Below are 10270 nucleotides of genomic sequence, written 5' to 3' on the forward strand. Positions count from 1 at the left end.
CAGACCATAAGGTCTTCTTACCGGGTGGCCAAGGTGAATGGATTTGTTAAGCTACTGGCGAAATGAATTGGGGGTATGATGAAGGGATTCGGGTAGCGCCTTAAAGCGGTGAGCACCAAGGAATGAAATAGATCAATTTTGTATCCCAATGCAGTCATATAACGCTTTTAAGGGCGAGGCACAATACAGATTCGAACAGACCACTTCAAACAAGAAAATATAATTCCTACTCGAGAAGCCCAGTGCTATGTTTTTTTTATAATGCTTCCAATGTTGGTGGACAAAGAAGTTATAATAATTATTGTAGTACAAAACTTGTCCTAAATCTCAAACATCTGGTAAAAATACAACTTGTTATTGAAACAGGCAATTGGTGACAGCTAAAAGTATGTCGCATAGGTCGGTGATACAGTCATAATAATTGTTGTGTGCGAATCCAGATTCATAATGACTAGTAACTCTTAACTTGGTCTGGCGCTTCCACTATGTACTGTAGAACAATGCACACTATAGTAAGGTGAGAAATGTAAGGTCTACTTCAACCATAAGAACTAGTAGAAAAGAGATGGAAGAAAACGGACAAATGACCACGAATAAAGATCTGCGCCAGGGCTGAAAAAACCATACCACTGAAGTATAATCGGGTATTCTCTTTTCAAAGGGATACACAATGTGTGAAGAGCGAAGGCTGGCAAGACTCAAGGCAACCATAATTCCCCGAGAACCGTGTACAAGGTATGATGAAACATGGCTACGTTGGTAGAGAGACGTTTGACTGTGTGCTGCCATTGCTCAAAGGATTTTCAGTCCTTGCCAGTTACTGCATCATAGCTAGGCAGGTCCCCGCTGACACCGGCAGCAGCTGGTTGATCCACTGGGTATGCCGTGGTCTGGACTGGGTATGCCGTGGTCTGGACTGGGTATGCCGGAGTTTGGACTGGGTATGCCGGGGTTTGGACTGGGTATGGCGGATTGGCAGCTGACGTCGGGGCTGAAGCAGTCGGCTGGGAGGCATAGTTGGGAGTACCGGCAGCTGGAGGGTATGCTGGTGGTGCGGATGCGGCGGCAGGGTCAACAGCACTTGCGACTGGATAGGCTGTGCTTGCTGTGCCCGCTGGAGGATAGGCGGGATTAGCATCTGCTGCCTGTGGTGGTGCTGGGTATTGCTGGTCGAGCGGAACAGCTACGGACGGTACAGCCTCGACCACTGGAGCGGCACCGGATGCACTAGCCTCCACCGTTACTGTTGTTCCCGTAATTCCATTGGAAATGCTCTTCGCTTTCTTAAACGCCAGCGTGCCACCAATACACAGTCCAATGGATATACAGAGCACAATACAGCCAGCCACCAGTTGTGCAGTTACACTCAGAGAGATACCAAGCGCCAGGTTGATCACGCCGACGAAGAACAGGAAGAAGGCGAACATGAACATGACTATTGCGCCGACAGCTGCGGAAGCAGACCACACACACGTGCGCGCAAGCGTACACATTTGTTTGCATACACGTACATGCGCGTGTGCACACGTACACACACGCACACACACATACACACACACACACACACACACACAAACACACATTTCTGAATGTCCATGCCCATGCTCAATAGTACTGACTACTACTGACCCCAGATAAACTACAGTCAACTTTGCTAATAACAACTGCGGATATAACGACAACTCGCGAATAACGACATAATTTTCATGCCCAGAGCAAAGTCCCATCCAACTGTGACATGTATAATGAGACTTCGGGTATAACGGCACTTCGCGAATAAGGGCACTTTTCTGATGCCCCGCCGAGTGTCGTTATAAGCGAAGTTGACTGTACACTCTTGATATTTATTATCGGCACTGAGAAGACAAGTTGTGCAGTGACCAGTCTTCTGTCATGATGCAGAACTACAATAGAAACTAACACGGCAGAGAGATAAATGTGATATGTACATGTATAAGGAAAAATGTGTTCAGAGCAGTTTTCTTGTTTCGAACCACACTGAACTTACGTAACAATGGGTGGATTACTCAGTGAACAACATTGCATGGACCAGAAAATTGGCTGTTCAAGGATCACAACAGGAATATAACACGTACCACTTCCAGCACCTGCCGCACCCTGGACTCCAGTGATGGCCCCGCCACGATTGCCACTCCGATTGTGATAGAAGTTAACTCTTCCGTGATGCGCGCCTCCATGGTGGATACCACCGTGATGTAAGCCTCCATGGTGGATACCTCCGTGATGCGCGCCTCCATGGTGGATACCACCATGATGTACGCCTCCGTGATTAAAGTCTGTACATGAAAATTGAACAGGAGCAAACATCAGTTTTACAAAAGGATGCTGAGAACGGTACACAAAGACAAGCGGGTATAGTAGATCATGCTCATTTTGCGAGCATATAGACTTTCATTTTCAACTTGACGTCCACTACCAAAGACATCATGTGTGTGTGTGTGGGTGGGGGGTGTATAGTGTTTGTCGTCGTATTGTCTTTCTCCGTACTGTCTGTCTCTCATTTGCATTATACACACATGTTCGTTGTAAATACATTCAGTCCTTGTCTTGTCCCGCAATGGACTCCTGCTTGGCTTGTAGGCCAAACACAACAGGGGGTGTTCCACTCCCATCACTGTTTGCTACGTCAGTGCCCTGTGGACAGGCGCTCAAAGACGAAGGACTGCATGGCACGCACTGGTCTATAGCGCTCTTTTTTCTACGCCTGGCATTAACCGATTCTTAACACTGAATTCTTTGATTAGCACTAGTTGACGCTGTTTGGGTGCATGGGGACAGTTGTCAGCTGAAACAGAACATATTTGTCCGCGTTGTAAAACACGGTCATGTGTGGCACTTCTCCTAAGAGCAATAGTTCATAATCCGAAGACTGTGCAACTCCCACATGCAGCACGGTCCAGACAGGGTTTATTTAAAGTTGTCATCGATTTTAAAATTCTCCTCATCAACCGATTTGTGGTGTTTGTACTATCTATCATCACAGCACATGAGTTCCCTCGCACAGGTAGGTGCAGGATCAAGCAGGGTTTGGTCCTACAGTTGTCTGGGATATAGCTGATCATACGTTCACACCGCTGTTGCATTATTAAATTGACGTCGACTGGAAGTATTGTCGGGTCAGCAGTGATGGTGGCGTTGTACACTCTCGGGTGTTTCGTACTCTAATTAACGATAACGGCTCGACTGCAATCCATAGATCTATTGCCCCGTTCTAAGTACACAAGCGCACAGATTATAACTTACGAGACATGACTTTGAATATCTCTGCAACAAAGCAATGTCTTGGAAAGGCTACACGATTCTGGAAGCTGAAACAGAAGAGAGAAACATTCCTTATCAACCACTGGAAACAGCAGCCCCTGAATAAATAGTTTCTTGCTACATCTCAACACAAATCCGGGTTCTTCTATAACCTGGCATGGTAGTTGAAGGTGAACACAGGTGCAAAAAATACTATGAGTTACCTTTTTCTGTCACTCAGGCTATTGTGCAACATATATTGTGTACAGAAAGAACAGTCGTGGAGTTCTACTATCCGAAGAAGTTGGATATTGAGTTTCCAGGCACGTAGCTGGTCTCACTTTTAGAGGGGGGGGGGGGGGGGTGCACGGCCGCATATGTGTAGGATGGCAGGTGCATGTCATTCATGGTCATTATGTGCATGCTGAACCTAGGTCCACATTTTTAGGAGGGGGGGGGGGGCACGTGCCCTCCGCGCCCCATGCGGGCTACATATATGAGCTATCGTTAAAAATGAATTTCTTATGGGGGCCTTTGAAGTTCTGATATAAGGCCATGGTAAAAAATAAATTTGATTCTCAGGTCATGAGCCTGTGAAAATCGGTGCGAGCAAGCGATTTTTTATTTTATTTCCCACATTTTTTTATTTCCAAAGTTAGGGTCACACATTTGTACGTCACAGGTTATTATAATTATTTCATTATTCATGCCAGGGAGTAGAAAAATACCGGTATTTTACTACTCCCTGATTCACGCCTTTCGCATTGACCGTTTTTATGTGCGCATATGCATGCATAGAAATAAAAAAATCATCGGTGCGCCGCCAAAAATCGGTGCGCCGCCAAAAATCGGTGCGCGCGTACTTGAGAATCAAATATAATTTTTAACATGGCCTAATTGTGGAGTAGGCAGTGAACTTACTTCCTCCAGGAAGAAGACACATTTTTTCAGCTAAAATCTGTGAAAACGTCGACCTTGCCATGTTAACACTTTCAATATTTTTGTCGTAAAACAAACATACCCGTGACCCCTTCGTTGCGTAAAACAAACAGCTGCTCAAAGAAACAAACAGGGCTATATCCAATCCACAAGATTACCTGCAGCGTCAAATCGACATTTAGTGCTGCCAACCTTTTGTATTTTCTGTTTTTGCACGGAAAATCACTCCTTCATCCGCACTACGGAAAATGGACGGGGATCGGTCAGCTACGTAGAATCATGAAAAGTGCAAGTTGAGTGATGATAATCCGTCTGCCAAGGCAAGTGTATTCTGTGCTACGACTACACAAAATCAAATCGTGGTGCAAATCACACATGTTTTTGTACTTGCGAAAACAGCAACGCATATGCCTAGCGCCTGTGAGTGTCCAAAAAATCGCTACACAAGAAATGCACACGACAGTATCATGCACACACATTGGCAGTACGAAAAATATGCAAAATACTGAAAATCAGAAGTCGCAGTATCCAAAGCCGACCCAATTAGTTGGCAGCCGGGGAAATTTCAGACATCAGCTTCAACGGTGTTCTCCTCTGGAACGCACTTACCGCTGAAACACGATGACTCGACAAGCTGAAGGCCTTCAATTGCCGACTACTGGCAGCAATCTAGCCCCCCCCCCCCCCTATTACCAACCATTATCTATCAGTATCCTATTATCATCCAGTATTATTGCCTCATATACCGACTCATGGCCAGGAATCGAGGACATCTGAGAGTTGTAATTTTTGTACTCCTCCGAGGTGTGATTTTTGGCGTGCTGGGCCAAGCACAAGGAAGCTATCTGCAAAAAAACTGCAGAAAAATAATGGTTGTTGTTTGATCCTTTGGTGTAATCTTTGTTTCTAGTCGAAGCTAGTTGCTGTTTGGAGCAGAAACGCTGAAATTGACTATTTTCTGCATGTACTCATACATGTACTCATGTACTCAGGCATGCAGTCTCACTCGTATTTTAGCTCTTTTTCTGGAATGGATGCTGCTCTGCGCCCCTTGGTGAACATTTCCTGCGCTCGTGGAGCAGCTGAAAAGGACCACTGGTATGTCTGGTTCCTGGTTTGAAAGTGGAGAGTCGACTTTTGTGTCTTGAAAAAGGAGTAGAGAGCGATAAAGGTACGTCTGTGGCTGATTTTTGAGTGCTCCTCGTACATTTTTGATCGTGATAGAAATTCTCAGCCCAAAGTCAGACCAAAGTCAGCGCGATGATGGTCGTACAGTTTTCTTGTGGATTTTTTAGTTGTTTCATCTCGTATCTATGTCAGTATCGTGATGGTGAAGTGGAGAGGGTGATTTTCTTCCTCTAGGCTTCGTTCGGCCGACTTTGCTTCGTCCTCGTTGAAAAGTGATGCTGAAAAAAAGGTCGATTCGCAAAATTATGTTGATTTTCAATGTACGTGATGACATGCGATTGCTGGCTATGTGTTCTTGTTGCTGCTTGCAGTGCGGCCTGAACCATTACTGATGTTAGAACTGGGCCATTTCCTTCCGCCATGCCGGTCTTTTGTAATTCTTTTAATCTTTTGTACTTCTGTCTTTTTTCATCTCCTCTTCATTCGCTTTTCTACAGTAGTGCCATTGTCACTAGGCAATTTGGCTGATCTGCTTGCCACTCTAAATAAATACAATAGAGAGGTAAAGATGCACGTTATTTCTGACGTGACGCGAAAGCTCAGCTCGCTCTGTTTGGCTGGCGCGTCGGAAAACAATGCGAGTGACCTGCAGCTCACGTCGAAATTTGCAGTTTTACACCAAATTTGTTGTGAAATTGCGCGTCACGACGGAAATAACGTGCATCTTAAGAGAGCATGTCTGAGAATACCAAAGTATGTGTGCAAGTGGATCTCTCCGATTTCGCTCAAAATTTGCAGGTAGGTTCCCTTTGGGGTGTGGATTGATTGTGCAAAGCCCTTGAAAAAGTTTCTGAAGGGAACCTTGAAATTTGGATACCCCCCCAGAAATGGCCGAAATATCACATTATTTATGGGTCTAGAAACGAGTCACGCCACAGCGTATACGAACAAGCTATGAACAAAACTCCATCAAGCCAACATTGCCTCACCTTAGAAGAGTTCCTGGAGCAGTACCGCTTAGCCACGCCAGGATCCCAGAAGACGAGGTCCATCACCCCCCGACGCCACAAATGATCGTCTTGAAAATAGCCAATTTACAAGCGGTGGCAAAACAGCCAGCTACGTCCTCAATTGGCCAGAACTATACACCGGCAGATAGTAGAACACCTCTTCTAGCGCTGAGGACATGTCTCCCATCTTCCTTTTGGCGTTTTCTTGAAATAAATGTTTTTGAATTTTTCCACTCGACCATGCTGGAATACGGCCAAAGTCATACCTGCGCGGCAAAAGCTCGCCCCTCCGCGACGTCTCCTCAGCAATTTCTACTCCAACACTACTCCCAAGGCCGCAGAACAAAGCGTATTGTTGCCTCTGACAAGGAAAAGCAGTGGTGATCACTTGTCACTCCAAACGACAAGCTTCTCCTTGCGCCACCAATAATTTTTGTGCGACTGTTGATGCAAAAGTGACTGAAGGCATGAGCGCAATTCTTGAATTTTACTACAAGAGGCACAGTGAAATCACGTGCCTTGTGACGCAAGAATGCCAAGTTGCGTGGATCATGGCTCACCAGATTTCAGAGTCACCTTCGTCAAGTGCGCTTGTTACTCGCCTTGAACGCCCGTTGGTCTGGAAGTGATCACACTTGTGTTGTTACTGCGCTCAAGAACACGCTGACCGTGTTGTAGGCCTACGAACCGGGACTTCCCCTGACCATGTAGGTCGAAGACCAGTGAAATGGTGATGAAATCACATTCTTTATGACGTAAGAGATCTCTCACGCAGTTCACGCGACAAGTTCGTGCAGCCAGTGCTGCTCGCGTGCCAGTCAACACAAAGCGACCGAGCTAGCAGCTTTTGTCGAGCATCGACATGAAAACAAGGGACTTTTACCGTTGGACTATGTTCGGGATTGCAGGAGGTAAGTGTGAAAGATGAATAACTCTCCATGCTGTACGGGGCATATTTCAATGGCTTGCTGCCATTGCAACACTCCTAGGACAGTTTGTGAGGTTTCTCAGTAGATCAAGCAGGAAATACAGCTCATCTTACCTCTTCCATCATGGTCTGTTCCGAGTAGCGTTCCAGTCACGTTCGCGATCGATGGCCGAGTGTCGTGATCCAGGAAGCGTTATCCTACGTCACAGAGCATGCGATCTCATCGTGCATCTTGCAATAAAATTCAAAAACTGCGCTCATGCCTTCAGTCACTTTTGCATCAACAGTCGCACAAAATATTATTGGTGGCGCAAGGAGAAGCTTGTCGTTTGGAGTGACAAGTGATCACCGCTGCTTTTCCTTGTCAGAGGCAACAATACACTTTGTTCTGCGGCCTTGGGAGTAGTGTTGGAGTAGAAATTGCTGAGGAGACGTCGCGGAGGGGGCGAGCTTTCCTGCAGGTATGACTTTGGCCGTATTTCAGCATGGTCGAGTGGAAAAATTCAAAAAAGTTTATTTCAAGAAAACCCCAAAAGGAAGATGGGGGACATGTCCTCAGCGCTAGAAGAGGTGTTCTACTATCTGCCGGAGTATAGTTCTGGCCAATTGAGGACGTAGCTGGCTGTTTTGCCACCGCTTTATAAATTGGCTATTTTCAAGACGATCATTTGTGGCGTCAGGGGGTGATCGACCTCGTCTTCTGGGATCCTGGCGTGGCTGAGCGGTACTGCTCCAGGAACTCTTCTAAGGTGAGGCAATGTTGGCTTGATGGAGTTTTGTTCATAGCTTGTTCGTATACGCTGTGGCGTGACTCGTTTCTAGACCCATAAATAATGTGATATTTCGGCCATTTCTGAGGGGTATCCAAATTTCAAGGTTCCCTTCAGAATTTGCTTCAAGGGCTTTGCACAATCAATCCACACCCCTAAGGGAACCTACCTGCAAATCTTGAGCGAAATCGGAGAGATCCACTTGCACACATACTTTGGTATTCTCAGACATGCTCTCTTAACGTCTCTTCTATCATACATTACCACGCTCAGACCTAGAGTTTTTTTTTACTGCGCATAGTACAGCATGAAAGCAACCAGTTCCAGAGTTGTGCACACTCAAAGCCTCTCTCCTACATTTCTAATCACAGAAAAAAGTTTGTTTTTCACTCGCACCAGCAGCCTATTCTGGGCATAATAACACGCCTCGACAGGGTATGGACAGCTTTACTGTCATCCTGAGACAGTTTGGGACTGCAGTTTAGAGTCAGGAGGGTGATTCGACAGACCGCTAGTGACAGAACTTCAGAAGACACAAAAAGAACTACACGCGCGTTGGTTTTTAGAGCGTTTAGTTCGGAAGCAAAGACATAGTTTCATTGTGTTCAAACCTCTTACCTAATCGATCAGTCGTCGTTGGTGTTCCTCAATCTTGGCTGTCAAGTTTCAGCATCCAAAGCCAGACGGATATCGCCACAGCTATTGCCAATACTCAAGTGTCGCTAAAGAAATATTATCCCTTACAGGTTTTTGAACAAACTAACTAATTTCTTTGGCTGAAAACTTAGGTGGGAGCCAGCATTCTGAGCTCTCCCTCTCTCTTTCTGAGCCTTTGATGAGACTTTGACTATTCAGCGAATCGCTGGAGCTGCCTCTCTGATCACTGACGGGCAGAAAGTGTTGGTAAAAAATGTTTCAGACTTGTGCAATCGATCGAGTCCAACTCACATGATCGCGCGGTAGATCTACTGCCTGTACTGGTAATGGTAGTAGACCTACTCCATTGTGCTACTATTATGTACTAGTAGTACTAGCACTAGTCCTGCCTGCAGGGTGTTGTGGAGATCAGGGAGTCCACTCGATCGTACTCCCTGGCCTGGTGTACAATGACCACGTGTAGCACTACGTAGTGGTACTACTACTAGCAAGAATGTGGGGATATAATACTACTAGTGATCATGGTGATGAATGATTGTCAAATATTTGTGTCCAGATGTGGACCAACTCGACTCATGTACTCAATAATCAATGAAATCGACAGTCAGCGTAGATGCCGTCATGTCATGCTTTACTGCCTTTAGTTTACAGTTTAGACTAGATAAGAGTTGTGTGACTCGAGGTGCAGGCTAGGCTAGGCTGGCAGTGCAGAGTACCGGTACTAGCGGTAGATCTACGCGGTAACGGTACGGCGGTAGTGCATGCACTGGTTGCACCCTACCAGTGTGCTGACAGTGCAGTGCAGCTAGTGGTCAACACCACGGCCGAGGCGCTAGGCTAGGCTAGGCTAGGCAGAGCGTGTAAATCATGGTAATAGTACGGTAGTCTATATCTACGTAACAACAAGGGCAATCAAGGCTTAATTCAATCATAACTGACATCATAATAATTATGATGTCAGTTATGATTGAAGCCTTGATTATCAGGAAACACCATCTCCGTCTTTCGAAAACCAAACTTGAAACTAACGTTACTTTAGGCTGCAACCACACTACGTACAAAATCAAGTACGCGTTTGCGTTCAGCTTTTAGATAACGCAAAGTCGCATCCACACAGCCATTTCATGCGCAAAGAATCCTTGCGTTTTGTCTGCATTTCTGGGTCCCAGAAAAATCGCGCTGTGAAAATGTATGTACTACATGTAGTAGTAGTTTGAAAAAGAGTCGCGAGCGCCTTGATATACACGTTCAAGGCCTCGGTCATCTCCTTCTCTCGGATGGTCCGCTCCAGACTGTCATCTGGCCCTGATTCGTCTTCATGGTACGCTGCCCCAAGCTGCATGAGCTTCTCAATTCCAGATTATCAGCGAAATACAATGTAGTTGCGCGGCATCTCGAACTAACAACAGCAGGCAACGGGACTGTCCGGAAATTATACTGAAAGCAAAGCCCTGGCAGATGAAATCTCAAATACTACAAACTACACTGACAAGGAAGCCGTCTACTACCGATACAGTGCAAGCCTCAACAAGAAACATCTACCCGTATGAAGAACCGAGCGAAACGCAAGGAAAAGG

At 45.9% G+C, this 10270-nt stretch overlaps 1 protein-coding gene across 1 annotated transcript; it reads right to left on the reverse strand.

Annotated features, from left to right (window-relative positions):
- Nucleotides 1-334: 334 nt before the first annotated feature.
- Nucleotides 335-8937, reverse strand: LOC135823483 (uncharacterized). Its single transcript, XM_065336329.1, has 4 exons — nucleotides 8655-8937; nucleotides 3265-3329; nucleotides 2097-2297; nucleotides 335-1450 (listed from the first exon to the last, which is right to left on the reverse strand). Exons 2-4 carry the CDS (start codon nucleotides 3269-3271, stop codon nucleotides 804-806), a joined length of 855 nt encoding a protein of 284 aa, XP_065192401.1. The 5' UTR covers nucleotides 3272-3329; nucleotides 8655-8937; the 3' UTR covers nucleotides 335-803.
- Between the last annotated feature and the right edge of the window lie 1333 nt (nucleotides 8938-10270).

The sequence above is a fragment of the Sycon ciliatum genome, chromosome 8, assembly GCF_964019385.1.
Source record: "Sycon ciliatum chromosome 8, ocSycCili1.1, whole genome shotgun sequence".
NCBI classification, from domain to species: Eukaryota; Metazoa; Porifera; class Calcarea; order Leucosolenida; family Sycettidae; genus Sycon; species Sycon ciliatum.